The 20,859-nt window shown below is 31.0% G+C and overlaps 1 protein-coding gene across 1 annotated transcript; it reads left to right on the top strand.

Moving 5' to 3' along the window:
* Positions 1-13,425: 13,425 nt before the first annotated feature.
* LOC114399289 lies at positions 13,426-15,230 on the top strand. The gene has a single exon (XM_028361453.1). It carries the CDS (start codon positions 13,957-13,959, stop codon positions 14,752-14,754), a length of 798 nt encoding a protein of 265 aa, XP_028217254.1. The 5' UTR covers positions 13,426-13,956; the 3' UTR covers positions 14,755-15,230.
* Positions 15,231-20,859: the final 5,629 nt, after the last annotated feature.

Raw genomic sequence — 20,859 nt, forward strand, 5'->3', positions numbered from 1 at the left:
ATAAAGTATGAATGTGTAGTTTAAGTTTAATAGAGCAAGCAAATAAATAGTTTATATTTGTATCATTGATAAAATATTTAATTGAAGTAATAATTTGATTTGTTAGACTAAAATTTGAAGGTAAAGTTTAAGTGAATTTTTTTTAATTAGAATTTTTATTTTAAAATTAGTATGACTAATTATTTGTAATCCTCTTTGTTCATGGTTTTTGTGGCTTAGAAGAAATTTGACGTGTGACCCTTCCGGTTATAAATATTATATGTGAGTCTTTAAGTTTTTGAAGGAATTTTTTTTGAATTATTTAATTTGACATATGAGTAATTTTGTTTTTTTTTTGTTAGAATGACGTCTCAATGTTTATTTAAGTTTACTAGAGGAAGCAAATAAATTTTTTTATTTTTATGATTCACAAAATAGTTAATTGAAGTAATAATTGTTTTATTTAGAAACAAATTTTAACACATGAAGTTTAAGCCAATTTGTAATTAGGTTTTTTACGTTGAAGTAATTTTTTAATAATGTTTACTTATTTTAATTTGTATTTTAAGTTTAAGTTTAAATTTAATTTAGTAGATGCAGCAAGCAGATACACTTATTTATTTTAAAAAGACTGTTGTTATGATTAATTATTTTTAATTTTGTTGATGTAGGTATATCATGAATTCAATTATTACAGTGTTGTATTTCAACGGAAGAGTATATGAAGACAATGATGGTGTAATATTTGAAGGCAGTAAAAAGGCCATTCAGATTAAACGCGGAATTAGTTTCAATGCTTTGAAAAAAAATTGGAGATAAGGTAAAGTTAGAAAATAATGAAATTATTTCTACTATAAGTTGTAGATTTTTAGTTTCAGGAAAATATGTTGCGTTGCAAATTTGTGATGACGAAGATGTTGAAACTATGATTGAAAGTTTTCAACAACAACAACAAATGTCAGTTCTAGAGTTGTACATAGAAAAGGATGTTGCTGGTAGTTCTATGTTTCATGCTGCAAATTCTGTTACGTCATGTGGACGTAATGTATCTCATCATGAGTCGGAACTGCCAAGAAATATAAGCAATTTACATGTTGATGAAGATGATGATGATGATGATGATTATCTTGCATCTAACTCATACGTTGAAGAGTCTTTCGATGAAGATGATAGTGATGATGGAATATCTCATACAAACGATGAAGTCACTGACATCGTTGAACCAGTTTCAATTGTTCACCCAAGCGAAGGTAAATGTTTGTGAAATACAAAATTATTTGAATATATCTATCTTTTTATGAGAATTGTATTTAATGGTAATTAAATAGGAGTAGTTTGTTGACGTGATTTTATTTTATAAATTATTAGGTGTACCAGAAATTCAAAATCCATTTTGGAATGATGCTAGCCATTATAATAATATCAATTGGAGTCATCCGAACGAGGAGGACATTTGTGGTCTGGACATGCCAACGACTTTTAATGTTGGACAAGAATTATATGTTGGCATGGATTTTGATAGTAAAGATGCGGTCAAAAATGCACTCAAACAATATGTGATGAAGGTGCATCAAAGTTTTAAGGTTGTTGAAACGAAATCACACAAATATATCGTTTGTTGCCCCAACAACACCGAAGAGTCTCCTTGCCCTTTTTATATGAGGGCAATTTTATCCAAAAAAACTGATGCATGGAAAGTGACACAATGGGGTGGACCGCACACATGTCTAAATATGACTATGACACAAGACCATGAGAAGTTTGATTCAAATTTAATTGCGACTTGCGTAGTAGGTACGTTTTTTATGTTCATATTATCCTACTTTTGTGTTATTTGTTATTTTAATTTGTAATTTTATTTACTTATTTGAATTACAGGCATGATCAGAGAAGATCCATCAATAAAAATTTCTTTGATTCAAGAAAGGATAAATAGTGAATTTTCCTATAAGGTTTCATACAGAAAAGCATGGATGGCCAAACAAAAGGCGATTGCAATTGAATATGGCGATTGGGAAGAGTCGTATGCGAAACTCTCGTCATGGCTAACACACATGCAAAATCATTCTCCTGGCTCTTACTTTCAAATACTACATGACGATTTTATTGTTGGTAATAGGGTGAGTCGCGAACATCGTCAATTTCATAGAGTATTTTGGACATTTGGTCAATGCAAGGAGGCTTTTAAGTACTGTAAGCCAATCATACAAGTTGACGGCACACATTTATACGGCAAATACCGTGGGACCCTGTTAATGGCCACATCGCAAGATGGAAATGGTGGTGTTCTTCCTCTAGCATTCGACGTGGTCGAAGGCGAGACGCTAACAGCATGGTCATGGTTTTTGGCCCACTTGCGTGAACACGTCACAGATAAGAATGGAATTTGTCTAATATCTGATCGTCACGCGAGTATAAAGTCTGCTGTCGCTAATGAAGCACTTGGTTGGCAACCTCCCCACGGTTATCATGTGTACTGCGTCCGACACATAGCCAGCAATTTCAATCGCAAATTCAACAACGCGAAACAAAAAGAGATGTTCAAGAAATTGGGTAAGGTTTATTTTATACATTAATTTAATTTGAGTTTCATGTCTACGTACAACTTTTGATGATAACAAATTTGATGCAACATACAGTCCTTGCAAGCATGTGTTTGATCAAAACTTAGAAAAATTTCGTCAATTGAGTCCAGCCATAGCAAGATGGATTGATCGAATCTCAAAGGAAAAATGGAGCATGGCTTACGATACATCTGGACGACGATATGGTCACATGACAACCAACTTATCAGAATGTGTGAATAAGGTGTTGAAAGATTGTCGCAGCATTCCAATAACAACGTTGGTCAAGTCAACATATAGTAGGTGTCGAAAGTACTTTGTTGATCGTGGTCGTCAAGCCCAAAGACAATTAAGAGAAGGCCAAGTTTATTGTTCTAAGCTTGTTACAGAACTTAGGAAAAATCAAGAACAAGCTTGTTCGCACATCGTTCGCGTGTATGATATCCACTCGACAAGGTTTGAAGTAGAGGAGACCTTCAATCCTATAACGCAATGTGGCGGACAAAAATGGGCAGTTAACTTGAATGGCCATTATTGTCAATGCGGAAGGTATTATGCGCTTCACTATCCATGTTCACACATTATTGCAGCTTGTGCTTACGTGAGCATGAACTACTACCAATATATAGATGTTGTTTACACCAATGAGCACATCTTAAAAGCATACTCCGCACAGTGGTGGCCTCTTGGGAATGAAGCGGCAATTCCTCCTTCTGATGAGGCATGGACACTAATCCCTGACCCAACTACAATTCGTGCGAAAGGTCGGCCAAAATCAACAAGGATAAGGAATGAGATGGATTGGGTCGAACCATCTGACCACCGACAAAAATGTAATAGATGTGGAGCTAAAGGGCACAATAGGCGCCGATGTCCAATGCAATCTGACCGTGGGAGTAATTCATTGAATTGATTTATGTATGTTACATGCCTGACTTGTATTGCTTTAGGTTTTGTTCAATGTATTTACTTGTTGGTCTTCAATGAAATCGTCAGTTACTTTTTGTTGAATGTGTGCTTCTAATGAAATAAAATTACATTTAGAAGTTGAAATAAATGGAGTGGATCAATCGAGGTTGAGTGACATTGGTGTTGATCGTTAGTTAGAAATGTTAGTGTCTAAGTATTTTGTCTTAGTTTTTTATTTGAAGGGTTAGGGCTAAGTTCTTTTTATTTTATGGTTAGGGTTAAGTTTTTTATTTTAGGGTTAGGGTTAATTTTTTAATTGTATGGGATAGGGTTAGGTCTTATTTTTTATTTGTTAGGGGTTACTTCTAATTTTTTAGGGGTTAGGGGTTAGTTCGTATTTGTTAGGGGTTAGGGCTAAGTTTTTGTTATTTTAGGGTTGGGGTTAATTTTTTTATTTGAAGGGTTAGGGTTAGTCCTTATTGTTTTAGGGGTTAGGGGTTAGTTCTTATTATTTTAGGGGTTAGGGTTTAGTTCTTATTTTTTATTTTAGGGTTTAGGGTAAACAAATTTTATTTTAGGGGTTAGGGCTAACTTTTTTATAAGGGTTAGGGTTTAGTTCTTAACTTGAGGGGTTAGGGTTGAGTGTTTATTTTTTAGGGGTTAGGGCTAAGTTCTTTTTATTTTAGGGGTTAGGGTTTAGTTCTTATTTTTTATTTTAGGGTTTAGTGTTTATTTTTTAGGGGTTAGTGTTAAGTTCTTTTTATTTTAGGGTTTAGGGTAAACAAATTTTATTTTAGGGGTTAGGGCTAACTTTTTTATAAGGGTTAGGGTTTAGTTCTTAACTTGAGGGGTTAGGGTTGAGTGTTTATTTTTTAGGGGTTAGGGCTAAGTTCTTTTTATTTTAGGGGTTAGGGTTTAGTTCTTATTTTTTTATTTTAGGGTTTAGTGTTTATTTTTTAGGGGTTAGTGTTAAGTTCTTTTTATTTTAGGGTTTAGGGTAAACAAATTTTATTTTAGGGGTTAGGGCTAACTTTTTTATAAGGGTTAGGGTTTAGTTCTTAACTTGAGGGGTTAGGGTTGAGTGTTTATTTTTTAGGGGTTAGGGCTAAGTTCTTTTTATTTTAGTGGTTAGGGTTAATTTTTTTTATTTTAGGGGGTAGGGCTAAGTTTTTTAGTTGAAGTGTTATGGTTTAGTTCTTAATTTTGAGGGCTTAGGGTTTACTTCTTAATTATGAGGGGTTAGGGTTGAGTGCTTATTTTGTTGGGGTTAGGGCTAAGGTTTTTTATTTTAGGGTTTAGGGGGAATTTTTTTTTATTTTAGTGGTTAGGGTTAATTTTTTTATTTGAAGGGTTAGGGTGTAGTTCTTATTTTTGAGGGGTTAGGGCTAAGTTTTTATGATTTAGGGGTTAGGGTTAAGTTTTTTATTTGAAGGGTTAGGGTTTAGTTCTTATTTTTGAGGTGTTAGGGTTTAGTTCTTAATTTTTAGGGGTTAGGGCTATGTTCTTTTTATTTTATGGTGTAGGGTTAATTTTATTATTTGGGGGGTTAGGGTTGAGTGCTTATTTTCGAGGGGTTAGGCTTATTTTTTTTTATTTAGTGTTAGGGTGTATTTCTGAACATTTTAGGGTTAGGGCTAAGTTTTCTTATTTTAGGGTTTAGGGTTAATTTTTTTAATTTTATGGGTTAAGGTTAAGTTTTTTATTTGAATGATTAGGGTTTGGTTAGGGTTTAGTTCTTATTTTTTAGGGAAATAAAATTGCATTTAGAAGTTGAAATAAAATTTCTTTTTTTTTAATGTGTACTTCTAATGAAATAAAATTACATTTAGAAGTTGAAATAAAATTTCTTTTTTTTTAATGTGTACTTCTAATGAAATTAAATTACATTTAGAAGTTGAAATAAAATTTCTTTTTTTTAATGTGTACTTCTAATGAAATAAAATTACATTTAGAAGTTGAAATAAAATTTATTTTTTTTAATGTGTACTTCTAATGAAATAAAATTACATTTAGAAGTTGAAATAAAATTTCTTTTTTTTTTAATGTGTACTTCTAATGAAATAAAATTACTTTTAGAAGTTGAAATAAAATTTATTTTTTTTAATGTGTACTTCTAATGAAATAAAATTACATTTAGAAGTTGAAATAAAATTTCTTTTTTTTAATGTGTACTTCTAACGAAATAAAATTACATTTAGAAGTTGAAATAAAATTTCTTTTTTTTAATGTGTACTTCTAATGAAATAAAATTACATTTAGAAGTTGAAATAAAATTTCTTTTTTTAAAGGGTAAGGGTTTAGTTCTTATTTTTTAGGGTTAGGCTTAGTTTTTTTTATTTTAGGGTTAGGGTTTACGTCTGAACATTTTAGTGTTAGTGCTAATTTTTAGGGGTTAGGGTTATGTTTTTTTATTTTAGGGTTAGGGTTTAGTTCTGAACATTGTAGGGGTTAGGGTTAGGTTTTTTATTTGAAGTGTAAGGGTTTATTTCTTATTTTTTAGGGGTTAGGGCTAAGTTCTTATTTTAGGGGTTAGGGTTAAGTCTTTTTATTTTAGGGGTTAGGGCTAACTTTTTTATAAGGGTTAGTGTTTAGATCTTAATTTTGAAGGGTTAGGGTTGAGTGCTTATGTTTTAGGGGTTAGGGTGTAGTTCTTATGGTATAGGGGGCTAAGTTTTCTTAGTTTAGGGTTTAGGGTTATTTTTTTTATTTTAGGGGTTAGGCTTAAGTTTTTTATTTGAATGGGTAGGGTTTAGTTCTTATTTTTGAGGGGTTAGGGCTAAGTTTTTATGTTTTAGGGGTTAGGCTTTAGTTCTTTTTTTGTTAGGGGGTAAGGCTATGTTTTTTAGGGTTAATTTTTTTGATTTAGGGGTTAGGGCTAAGTTTTTAATTTGAAGTGCTAGGGTTTAGTTCTTAATTGGTAGGGGTTAGGCTTTAGTTCGTTTTTTGTTAGGGTTAGGGTTTAGTTATTATTTTTTTGGGTAATAAAATTACATTTAGAAGTTGAAATAAAATTAATTTTTTTAATGTGTACTTATAATGAAATAAAATTACATTTAGAAGTTGAAATAAAATTACTTTTTAAGGGTTAGGGCTAAGTTTTCTTATTTTAGGGTTAGGGTTTAGTTCTGAACATTTTGGGGGTGAGGGTTAGTTTTTTATTTTAAGGGTCAGCGTTGGTTCTTAATTGTTAGGGTTAGGGTTAGTTTTTTTATTTTAGGGTTAGGGTTTAGTTCTGAACATTTTAGGGGTTAGGGTTAGTTTTTTATTTTAGGGGTTAGGGTTAGTTCTTAATTGTTAGGGTTAGGGCTAGTTTTTTATTTTAGGGTTAGGGTTTAGTTCTGAACATTTTAGGGGTTAGGGTTAGTTTTTTATTTTAGGGGTTAGGGTTAGTTCTTAATTGTTAGGGTTAGGGCTAGTTTTTTTTATTTTAGGGTTAGGGTTTAGTTCTGAACATTTTAGGGGTTAGGGTTAGTATTTTTAGGGGTTAGGGTTAGTTCTTAATTGTTAGGGTTAGGGCTAGTTTTTTTATTTTAGGGTTAGGGTTTAGTTCTGAACATTTTAGGGGTTAGGGTTAGTTTTTTATTTTAGGGGTTAGGGTTAGTTCTTAATTGTTAGGGTTAGGGCTAGTTTTTTTATATTAGGGTTAGGGTTTAGTTTTGAACATTTTATGGGTTAGGGTTAGTTCTTAATTGTTAGGGTTAGGGCTAGTTTTTTTATTTTAGGGTTAGGGTTTAGTTCTGAACATTTTAGGGGTGAGGGTTAGTTTTTTATTTTAGGGGTTAGGGTTAGTTCTTATTTTTTAGGGTTAGGCTTAGGTTTTTTATTTTAGGGGTTAGTTTTTGAGTTTTATTTGGTTTAGGGTTCATTGATTATTATAGTTTGATACGCGACATAAATATTATCCATAAGTAAGCCTTAATAAACTGAATATCATACATTACACCATGAATGTCAAATTACAAATATACAACAAAGCCTTAATAAACGAAGACATGCAAATCATTCATTTTGGTGTCCGTGATGTCGTGAGGATGTGCCACATGGTCGATCTCATCTTCGTGCTTGGGGATCAGGATTTCTTCTGCCCCGATGCCTCCCCGCTTCTTCTTCGTCAGCCTCCGCAGAAAATGCGTGCCGCAAATCAACACCGAATAAGTCACCCGTATTAGGTATTTGTCCCGGTACATTCCATTGTGTTCCTAACGGGGCATTAGGTGTTGGAATTGGGCCATGATATTGCTGTGAAGGGGTCATTGTGGGCCATGAAAAATGAGCTTGTGTTTCTGCAACACCACCAAACGATTGTTGGCTTGCAGAAGTATCAGTGTGATGACCCTGAAAAGGATACTGATACATATGTGTCGGATACTCAGCAAATGTTTGTGGCGTGTAATACATTCCATGGCCATGCTCCGCCATTTGTTGGGAATATTCTTCCGCTTCAATAGTGTCCCTTCTTCTGTCTATCCCCTGAGTTTCAATACTTGACTGAAGCATGTGAAACTGTTGTGCAGGAAATTGACGCTCTGATGCGGGACCATGTGACACTGGCTCAGTGACTCTCTCTTGCTCTTCGGATAAAATTGTAATTTTTTCCACATAAGACACGAGATCATCAAATGTGCATGTATTCCTCCCTTGAGGAGACACCATGTATTGTAATGCCTCCGCAACTTCACCCTGCATTTATAAGGGTAAGAAAATTAATGGCCATCATTAAATAAAAGTTCAAGTTAAAATTTGAAAAAAATTAAAAAATACCAATGTAGCCGTCTTTGCATTTGCTGGGTCAACAAACATCTTTGTCTTTCGCCTATACCAGATCATGTAGTCCGAGTTAAAACTCAATAGGCCTTCTTGTCGGGGATAAGCGTCGACCCTAAATGCATGGCGATTATTCCATTGATCAATCATTGGGGCGAACAATTGCCCCCAATTTTCGTCATGTTTCCCTTTCAATGTTATGCCATGAATGTTTAAGGGTTGTGAAGGAAACTCTGAAATTGGTTGTTGCATCCCAAATTGTCTCAATACTCTGTCCGGTTGGTGCCACTCAATAACTTGGAAACAAATTAGTGGCACCACCGCGTACCACGCGAGACTTCCGACTAAACAAATGGGAGGCAACAATGATATTACGGTTGATGGGTACGGCTCCCACACAAACTGCATATAACAACATAGTTATGAACATTTTAGTAAAATAACACATATAATTTTTTATTTTACAAATAGAATAACATGTTCTTACCTCATGACGTTTCATAATATCTAACTTGCGACGAAAAACTCTCACATCATCATTGTCGATATGTTGGTTTCCACGTCGCAGCCATCTACAAAGATTAAAATTTAATATATGCTAAAACCATTTATTCTATTGAAATGAAAGACGCTGCTAAAAATGACTAACCTATGCCCCAGTGGTGTATTTTCTACTTGGGAAGGAGTCCTCTTTGGAGCCAAGGTTGGACATCGTTCCCATGCCCACATTTGTAGTAAGATGCACATACCTCCGATTGATTTAGTTTTATAATCGGTGGCATTGCACATCTCTCTGTATAGAAAACCAAGTACGGCAGCTCCCCATGCATATCTGCCACATTCTTCAAAGTCACGTAAAAATTGAAGGTATCTTAGCGAAACTTTGTTACTGCTTTTATCAACGAACAAGACACCTCCAATGAATCTCAATATCCATGCACGGGAAAACCTTCGTACTTGTTCTTCGTCGTCGTCATTATTTATTTGGGCAAAATGGTGAGCCAGCCAACTTAATTTAACCACACTACCTCTAATTTCATCTTCTTGTGGTCTGACTCCCAATAATTCCTCACATAAATCAGCCCAATCAAGATTTGTTGGACCGATTAATGGTAAACCATCCACACTTATACCTAACAATACAGAGACGTCTTGGAGAGTAATAGTACATTCTCCGCATCTCATGTGAAAGGTATGTGTTTCCGGCCTCCATCTTTCTATCAGAGCACTAATTAATGAGGCATTTATTTTTAAGTACCCCATCTTGATAATCCAGGCGAAACCAGATTGTAGAAGAAAAGGAAAAATTTGCTCAGGAATTTGTTCTTCCCCTTGATACGTGGGGACAGCTCGTCTGATATGTAATTTCCTATCTTCTTCCCCATTCCAAACATGTTCTGAAACATGTTTAGGTTGCATCCATAATACATCAGCATCGATGGGGCCAGACTTAATGTTAACATGTGATGAAGATGATGATGAAGATGCCATTGCTACTACAAAAAAAAAAATATAATACATTATTTGTAGATAATATAAATTAAATTAAACTACACACATTTATAAAAACATTATTAAATATATAACAATAAATTTGAAAAAAATCAAACTGGCCAATTTTTAATATATTCTATACATAAATTAAAATACATGTGAACAAAACTTTAAATAAATAATTTTTTTTCTACAATTAACAAAAAAATAATTGAATAAAATATGGACTAACAAATTATTTATAATACAAACAAATATTGAAATACAAAAAATTATTTAAAAATATATATACAAAAATTATAATAATGTACAATCTATCATATATTTAATAACATAAATTTCCTAAAACAATTAATATTAACCTACAAACTAAAACTAACACTGATCATATATATATATAACTAAAAACTAAAAACTAAAAATTATTAACTCAAACAATATTAACTTATTAATTCATTTATTTAAAACTATACTATCTATATATAACATACAAAAATATATAACACACAAAAATATAACACTAATAAAGCAAATTTACGCATCTCTAATATTACAATTATTTATTTACGTGTAACATGCTTAATATTATAAAAACTAAAAATCTATGTCTACCTAAAATTTACAAATATGTACGCTAATATTAATTTATACCTAATATTTCTACCTTATCTAATATTACGTGTGTGCCTAATATTTCTAAGGCTAATATTAAGTGTGTCGGAACGTTTGACTGTGGCTTACTAAAATATCATATATATACTACAAACTAACCTTCAAATATATACTACAAACTAATAACAGTATACTTATTTTTATACAAACTAACCTTCAAATATATACTACAAACTAAATAATATTTTTATACTAACTAACCTAACCTAACCTACTCTTCAAATATCCGTTACTACATAAAAATTAATAACAGCATACTTATTAATTTATTAATAATAATAACTAACCTAACCTTATAATACTTATTAATCTTAATTAACCTAAACTTACAATACCTATCTAGCTAACCTATTATTTTAAAAATATTAACAAACAGAATATATAAATCATAAAATATAAATATATAAATGTTATTTAAGAAAATCACTTACCAAGCAATTAGGAATTATGAACTATGGAAGAAAAAAAACTCAGCAAAAGCAAAGCACCAACAGCAAGGAGAACACTCAGGAAATTCAAGAATGGAGAAAAGCAAAGGTAAGGTAGAAGAAAAGAAGTGTGAATCCAAGGTTTACGTTCAAGTTATTTTATAGAAGAAAAGCGTATACAATGGTCAAATCCTACTCTGCATCCCTAAACAATGCTATGCTGCATCCCTAAACAATGGAGAGCAGAAGCCTGCAAGCCTGAAAAGCTGAACTTCACGTGAAGCATGGCTGCCTCGCCAGCACCCTGGGCGAGTTCCACGAGACCTATCCCGCCATAAGGGGTAGCGGTACCAGCTGGGTGTGTCGCCATTCCCATTGGCGACACCCTCCTCTCTCCCTCCTACGTGGCCTATATCGCCACTACCAGTGACGATACACCCCTTTCTCCAGCTTTGCCGCCAGTGGCAATGGCGGGTTCAGCCATGCCGCCAGTGGCAATGGCGGTTTCCCCTTAGAAACAAACCCCCTCCGTTATTTCTTTTGAAACAGACCCCATCCCGTAAATAGTTTTTAAAATGAGCCCCCTTACGTAAATTTGCCCATTGATATGCATCCAATAACTACTATTATCACAACCTTTTCCACCAACGTTCCCACAACTAACATCACCATCACTATGGGAGTGGCACTAATGGACTAGTGACGATAATTAGGGAAGATAGTAGTGGTAGTAGTGGTGATGAGAAAAAGTATGACTAGAATAGAGTTGAACTAAATTAAGTTTGACTCGTCTCAATAAGAATTGATTTATCTCAAAGCTTGATTTAAATATGAACTTTTTTTTTCTTTTCATCTGACTCATTCAAACTTATAAATAAACTCAATTGAACTTGTTAGTTTTATTAATTTTAAAATTATAATCACTTTAAATCTTTTATTATTTATTTTATAAAAAATTAAAATTATATGAAATTAATTACAAAATAATTATATATAGGATATATCTTATAAGATGAAATATTTTATTTAAGAGTAAGAAAATTAAATTTCGATAACATAATTAAACATAAACGGTCAAAATTTAATATTAAAAAATCAGATGACATTTTTAAAAAGAAGTGAGATCTTTTATATATACCCTTAATATAGTTATCATTGTCTCAATTTTTTATTTACTCTCATATTTATCAAAATTTAAAAAGAAAAAAAAAACCTCATAGATAGGAAAAAGTTTAGGCGACCTTTACTTGTTTTTGTACTTTTTAGTTGCAAAACTGTCACCTTATATTCTTAATAACTATATATTAAGACAAAAAAATTATAATTAAAAAATGAAAATAAAAAATAAAGAAAGAAAACAAAAGTACAAGTAAATCTTTATTTTTCATATTATTAACTCAATGTATAATGCATTTGGATTTTTTTTTTTTGAAGAAATTGAAAAACGGATTGTTCAAAGACAGAAATAGAAGTCATAGATTATGAAGCACGCAACACTTTTTTTCTGTCGCATTGCGTCATCCTTTTAAAAATCAATTTTCTTAAAAGTGTAATAAAAAGAAACAAATCATTTGGTATTTGTTCCATCATTAGTTTTCCACTTATTAAATGCAGATATTTTATTCATACAATAGTTTTATATAATTTCTTTATCAATAAAAAAATAAAGAACTAGATGATAAAATAAATGATGTAATAAACAAAATAAGAAAGAGAGTCTTGTATAAATTTTGTATAATTTAGTTTTAAATTTATTACATTAGTGCATCATTAAATTATTTGAGAATTTTTAATTAGGTATGTAAACTAAAAAAAATATAATTTAATCGTTGATTTTAGGCAATTTTTATAATTGGATCACTTGAGTTATTCATCTATCCTAGACTTATTTTTTCGATAGTTTCACGTCCGGATAAATTAATTATAAGAATTCAATTATAAAAATGGTTGAAAATGAATTATTCAAATATAGTTTTTTTTTTAATTTAAGGACTTATTAAAAGAAATTAAAAAGTTCTGAGAAATACTGATATATTGAACCTCAATTTTTATAAATACAACATTTTTTAGAGTTATTACATTATTATTTATAAAAAAAAAAGTTATATAAGAGTATATAAAGTTTTACACACTCATTCAATCACAATGTATATGTATAATATGTTTTTTAACTTTTAAAATAATTATTTTAATGCAATTCAAAAAATAATTTATAATTGGATAGTGTATATTCATTCAGAAAAAAAAAGATTATGCACTAATATTATAAACAAAATTATACAATTATTTAATCATAAATTTTTATACATGATAATTTTTTTACTTTAAAAATAATTATCATAAAATAATTTTAAATAGTAATTTATAATTAAATGATAAGATAAAACGATTTTATTTTACATGTGAGTACATTAATATTAAACTCATTCATTAAACTCTTATTTATATAATATTCGGTATTATATTTTTTTATATTATTCTATTTCTTTAATCATTATCTATTATTTTATCTAATACTTCTCTCTCCTTTATTGTTTTTTTGTCTTTAATAATTTTTTATATATAAAAAATGTACAAACATAATTTCTCGTTTTTTTTCTTCTTCTAAAGGTTCTTAACCACCGGCTCTGGCTGTGCTGAATTGAATCAGTCTATGGTTTTCATCTCTCTGCCACCCTCTCCAACAAAACCAACCTTTGAATCTTTCTTCATCAAACCACTCATCATCATTTCCATTTCCAAAATCCCAATCTTTGAACCCCAAATGCCACATTATTCTTTGTCTCATCATATCCCTTTTCTCTTGCGCCATTGGACCATTGAAAATCAAAAACCTTGCAAACTTTGATTTCATTACATACATATTTGATCACAATTCAAACCTTCTTACCGCCATCCTTTTTTTCTTTTTTGAAAACCAAGACTTGTTATATTGCAGTCTTTGGTTGGTATTGATTATTGATTAATCTAAATTGACTTCAATATTTTGCTACCAACTTTTTGAACCTTTTTAATCCAAAAACACATACCCTATGTGGTGAACTTCCCAATTTTTTAGAATCCTGGTGTGAGTGGTTTTTTTTTTAACTTTTAATTATTTGCTCTAGTTTTTATTATCACAAAAGGGTTGAATTGAATTGAATGAAATGGTTGTTGAGATTTGCTCAGAAAATTGTGGGGTGTCAATGAGTCCAAGGATTTCATTCTCTCATGACTTCTCCCAATCAGATGTCATCCCAGTTGAGAAGCACCCTTTGAGATCAAACTCATCTGGCTTGAACTCAAGCATTGATTTTGATTTCTGTGTTCATGAAAGCTTAGAGCTTGAGTCCTCTTCAGCAGATGAGCTTTTCTCACATGGGGTTCTCCTTCCCACACAAATCAAGAACAATAACATCAACAACAATGCTATTTTGAAGCCAAAAAGCCAACTAGCACCGCCACCACCTCAACCTCAACCTCAATTACCACCTCCCCCAAAAGCTATTTGTGACAATGCTTCTTCCACCACCAGAAAAAGCTCAAAGAAAGAGAGTCACAAAGTTGGCAAGGAGTTGAATGATGAAGTGGATGAGAAGCAAAGTTCCAAGTCATTTTGGAGGTTCAAGAGAAGTAGTAGTTGTGGAAGTGGATATGGGAGTAGCTTGTGTCCTTTGCCACTTTTATCTAGAAGCAACTCAACTGGGTCTTCACCAAGTGTTAAAAGGATACCACTTTCAAAAGAGGTTAAGCAAAATTCTCAGAAACGTTCTTCTTCCAGCACAAGGTTTTCTCAGTCTCACCACTTGGCTTCACACAATCATCAAAAGCCTCCATTAAAGAGGAGTCATGGGTCTTATGCTAATAATGGTGTTAGAGTTAGTCCTGTTCTCAATGTTCCTTCTGCAAACCTTTTTGGTTTAGGCTCAATCTTCTCCAACAATAGAGATAAGAGCAAGAAGTAATTTTACTCTAAAGAAAGCAAAAAAAATGTTCAATTCTAATTTACAGTTTTACTAATTTGCAAATGAGAGGGGTCTACCTTTTTATGTGTACTTCCCAGGTTTACCATCATGTGATTAGGAAAATTTGGTGTAGAGTTTTGAAAAGGTAAATGAAATGGTTTGCATCAAGAAGACAAAGTGATAAAGAAAAGATGTGTGTGTGTGTGTGAGAATGGGATGGACAAGCAATGATGTAATGCAGGCACATGATTTGGGGGCACAAAATGTCAGGAAAATGTTGCTTTCATGCCTGTCCCTTCCTAGTGTTTAATTTCTCTCTCTTCTTTTGTTCTTTGGTCACACGAAGTGTAGATACATTGATTTAACTTTGTGTCCCTCTCTTACTTTTTTCTTCTTCTATTTCTTCTGGTTTTCTCCACTTCTGTATGAATCTAAGATTAAATGAAAAAAGTTGTTGGTGCAGTTATAACTTGTAAGGATTATCTTCTGCTTTTGGTTGTTATTGTCCTGTATGGATTCATTTTTTTCATACAATGGTGACAATCAGAATTGAATTTATGATCTTATAAAAATCTACCACGCAATCCCTACTATTAGGCCGAATCCAGTGAATTATCCTGTATGGATTGATTAGTAACAATAAAAATGTTTTCAGAAATAAATATTTGAAGTCTAACAAACATAGAGAGCCAATTGAACATTAATATTAAAAAGCACATTAGATCATTGTTTTAAATACATTAATGGAATGAAGGGTGTTCTTTTTTGTTGATTTGTTTTGCCCCCTCTTTGCATAGTGGTTGCTGTTTGTTCTGGTGATCAACTTGAAGGTGACATGACTATGATTATGATCAGTGGCCCCTGGCATTTCCAGAGCCATCTCCTTCTCTTCAATGTTTGCCAACCAGGTACTGTGTCTGAAATGATTGATTTTTGACTACCTCTTTTTGGTTGCATTTTTTGCCACTTTGCAAATTAATCAATGATAAAGTCAGGGACTAGTGGTGAAAATTAAAGTTGAAATTGATGTCTCAAGGTCTCTGAAAAGATAAGCGAGTATGGACATGATCTTAGCCTCTTAGGTGAACTTCAAATATTGAAAAGCTTTCCAACTTTAGTTTATAATATTTGTGTATCTAACACAATTTTTTATTTGATGAGTCTTGTTTTGGTTTACATTATTCTTAGTGTTGGTAATGCTCGTGGCATGTGCATAGTTATTAACGAATGATTAACAAGAAAAAAAAAATACATTTTTTTATATTAAAAGATGAATAGTTGAAATTATCATAAGACAGATGCATGCATAATAAATTATGATGTTAAAATTTCAACCACCACAACTAGCACTTCATGTTTTACTTTCTAAAAGTGCACCTAGTAACTTAAAAGAAACTACAGGAAATTGTTTAGCTTTGGGGCTAGCTACCAAGTGAATTGGACCATAACCATCACAATTAGCACTAGTACTGTCGCAAGTAGTTTTCAACTTTATTCAAAAGCCAATCTATAAGGTTTCAATCTCTAGTTCCCATAGAAATAAGGGGATACACATCAATCTAAGTTGTTAGAAAACGAAATTACATCTTGGTAAACGAAGAAGACTATAAAGAAACCTCTCTTTTCGGTTCTAAAGGATGTAACACCAAGATAAAAACAAGGCAATTCAAATGAACGTGTGAAAAATATGACTTTGGCTAGGTAAATTAATATGGAATCGCAACATTACTAATAGTACCCAGAAAATTACTAATAGAAAAAGTTGTGTTATTATTGTATTCCTATACTTCCATTTTAAATATTCATAGAATAGAGGAATTGGACTGTTAATTCCAAACTTGTGAATGATATTGAAGGAGTTATAATATTGATTTGGTGGTTGAAGAAAGTAATCGTAAGTTGGAATTTCTCTTATTATTGACCGATAAAAGTAAATAAAAATATGAATGATGTTGCTTGAGTTTCCATGTTAATGCATGCTCATCCAACAAGATGCATTGAAATTTCATTGGTTGCAAAATGGAATGAAACTTTAAGTCAAAGATACTAGTTCGTCAAAATTGCCCACTGTGAATACTAGCTAGCTCCGTGGACAATCTCAATTTTTTATGCAATGAGCCCATCCTCTCTTCGCAATTTTTATTTTTTGTTTTAAAAATATTGAAAATAATTACCAATATAAAATGTTACTAATTTTAAAAGATGACTGTACCATAGAAGGAAACTGGCTATTCGCTAGTGTTGTTAGCCACACAGACACAATATCTATATATATAAGAGGACCACTAGCTAGTAAGAATTAAAATTAACTAATTTTAGCCACACAAATGCAACTATTATACATAAATGGTTGAGATTAATTTTATTGATGGAAAATATTTTCAGTTCGTACTTTCCCTATAGGTTATATACATACATGTACATAACGAGAGATCAAATTTGTTGTGCTTGAAAAATTATGAGTCTATCATAGTTGTGATAAAACAAGAACATGGTTTGTTTACATATTTATATATGGATAAAGTTTTAGCAATTGAGTCAATATTTTTACATGATCAGCTATTAGCTGACTCAGCACTTTCAAAAATTTGCTTGACGGGGTCACCTGCGTATTGTAGTTCAAAGGTTTTACTGTTTTTTTTAAACCAAAAATAAAAAAAATACTGTAATTAATTTTCTATATATTGCACTCTTATTAAAATATTCGATAATTTTCATTCGACACTTATTAAATGATATGGATTTTACTAGGATTATTGAGTCCTCGGTCAAAAAAAAAAAGGTCAATTGAGTCCCGTTTCTTGTTTTACAAATATCACATAAATTATTAAAGAAAGTGTTATTAACATTATTTTTTTATTGTTTTAGACTTTTAGTCATACATTTCTTTCATCATAAGTATTGTTTTTAAATTAATTTCAATCAAGACTATATTATTTTCTGAAAAACCAATTTGATACATTTAATTAGTTCGTTCATATATGTTATCAGAAAAAACAAAATGCAAATGGAAGAAGAAAATAAAAGAATCAAATGGAAGTTTAAAGGGTGATTGCTAATTTTATACTTGTACTTTGAGTTACACATTATTTTGTTGTAATTACAAATACTTTATTTTGTTTATACTCTGTTTTTTCTTCCAATTTTTTCACCTCTCTTCTATTTTTCTCCAATATTCTAAAAAACATAATCTAAAATTCATCATCACAATTTGATCCCTAAGTTTGGTCCCAATTTGATCCCTTAGTTTATTAAAAATGCTCTATTAGATTTCTTAGTTTTTTTAGTATATAATTAGGTCTTTTATTTTTAAATTTTATCCAACTAAGGGATCTAATTGAATGCTTTAAATAAACTAATATTAAGCCTTCTATTTTCTTCCCCTCTATCCAAACCACACATGGTTGAAAGTGAAACTCTGTGGTCCTCGTTCTTCAACTAGAGAGGCCTTTTTACACGCTATATTAAATAACAGTCGAAGCTATAAGTCAATAGTGTCATACCAAGATATGAATCATCCAAGATTCCAAGTCAAATGTCAAAAGAAAGGAAAATTAATTTAAGGAATACACCGAATACGTATTCATAGTCAAATAATGTCCCCACTTTCTTCCCAAAGTATTAATTATTTACCAGTGAACAAGTTAACGATATACTAGCTAGTTTTTTTTTTTTTTTTTTGAAAAAATAGAAAAGAGTAAATTAAATTATATTTGCTTCTTTCTCGAAATTATACATAATTTTTATGCTTTATGTTATCATGTTAATGGAATGAAATATTCCCTAGATTTATCAATGATTAATCTCCATAAAAAAAATTGATGTATCATCTTTTAGTGAAATTTTTTCTTCTAATTATATTTTTTTTCATTTATAATATTTTGAATTCGACACCTTATTTATAATATTTTTGCTTTATTAACATTTATAGTAGTCTTTCTTGGTACACCGTATAACTTTTTTAAACAATAAGAATTTTTTTACAGAACAATAAAGGAATTAATATAATATATAAATTTTAAATATAAGTATAAGATTATTTAAATAATTAAGGAGTTAATGTAATTAATAAGAAGTGGTCAGTTAATTATTTTTTAAATAATTAAGTGAGTTAATATAAGAGTAGAAAAATGAGAAATATCAAAGAAGAAAAATTGACAAAACCATGAGATTTTAGTAGATTTTTTTAAAAAAAAATTATAAAAATAAAAAGGAAATTAATCATGATAATTTTTTTTAATCATGTTATTGATACCAAGTTGTTTCCGTAAAAAAAGTGATAAATCTTTATCAGGAACTTTAAGCCATATAAAATAAATATTTTTTTCCTAATATAATTTATTTCATACTCAAAAGATGAATCATAATTCAAATTATAAATCATTTTGTTAAGGAATATAAGATCATTTATTTAAATCATTATCACTGATTAAACATATGGTAGTTGAAGCAGGCTGATTTTGCTTGCCAATACCTCCAATCTTTTATTATGATAGTAGTAGCATATATGTGATGTCATGGACGTTAATATTGTAGTAGAATTATTGGTCAACCACGTGGGTTCTCTGGTATGTCTATGTACTTTATATGGTGCGATAGGGATTTGGAGGGAAAACTCTTCCAATTGGGGGCACCTTGACCTTAGAAACAAACACAAACAAACGCGTAGGACATGGATGGCCAACCCTGCAACCTATCAAAATCCAATTTCTTGAACAAAACAGCCCACTGGTTTGTTTAACCTGCTCGATCTATGAGCATGAGTTGTTTTTGGTTTGTGCATGTGCCAAGTGCCAAAACATGAGACACATGTTCATATATTTTAATGTTTGCCCTGCCTTTCTAATCTGGTTTTATGGATCTACTTAATGAAGAATTAAAGTACTTGAGAAAAATCTTGAAAGAAAAAAATACTTGAGAAAAATCTAATGAGTACAGTTTAGTACACAACACATATATACGTTCAGTTTGTGGGAGGAAAAATCTAAATTGATCAATCTCATGCGAAATATACATTCAAGAAGGGATGGGAAATTTTAAGTGTCACTAAATTCAGATAGAGAATTAATCTCATCATAACTGATTCAAAAGACTGAAAATTTGTATGAGATTGAAATTTTTTCTGAGATCCAATCATTGGGTCGTCAAGAACTGATGGTTAAAAAACAAATACTTGCCAAAAAAGTAGTGAAATATTTCAACCACTTTTTTTTACCTATTTAGTAGTTTTTTTAATCTCACCTATTTAATAGTTATTATATATACATATATTCATTCTATTACGAAATTTTCCGTTTTTTTTTAACTAATATGAAGATACTTATTAACATCACTTTATGTTAGCTTTTTTTATCACCGTCGAAGAAAATTTATGTGTATTCATTTAATTTAAAATGTGACATTATAGACTAAAAAGTTATTGTATTTTATCAAAATAAATAATTTCATTATAAAAAAATAAATTATTTGTATGCTTTAAATACAAATATAAGATTTTGCATATTTTGAACCCCATTAGGCTCACTTCGACCCATATAAGTAAATAAACATGTTGACCAAATGTTTATTAAACCCAATTATCCACCATTTGACCATAGCCCAATATCTCTTGCAACTCCGAAACTTCTTGATACTACACCCAGTTCATTCAAATGTGAGATACTAAATGATTACAAAAAGATGGTTGGTAAAATTTGTATTGTAGATCTTACCATCTTTCGCCACTCATAAATTTTGTACAATTCTTAAAAATTGATGTAACACATGAGATCTACAAATAATTGTTTAAGATCCAAGGATTAACATCTTTATTGTGGACGCCTAATAGTCAATCAAGAATTTAGTTAATGAATTTCTTTACATACGCTATCATGCGGGAAAACACTACTCTACCTCAATAAAGGCCTTTTATGAAAGCTTAATAAGCAAAAGATACATATATTCTAATTCTACATTCTTAATCGTTTCATGTATATATGAAGTGCATGTTTGGTTTAGCTTTTGACATTTTTGGATCCACGTGACATGAAAATGAGCATCCATGTTCCCGTAAGTGAAAAAATTCTAGATTTTACCACGAATATTTTTCAACTCGAGGTGGTGCTC

Source organism: Glycine soja, chromosome 19 (assembly GCF_004193775.1).
Source record: "Glycine soja cultivar W05 chromosome 19, ASM419377v2, whole genome shotgun sequence".
NCBI classification, from domain to species: domain Eukaryota; kingdom Viridiplantae; phylum Streptophyta; class Magnoliopsida; order Fabales; family Fabaceae; genus Glycine; species Glycine soja.

Bases quoted from the DNA above. Each gene is read 5' to 3' on its own strand.
- LOC114399289 (XM_028361453.1), top strand. From the start codon at position 13,957: ATGGTTGTTGAGATTTGCTCAGAAAATTGTGGGGTGTCAATGAGTCCA.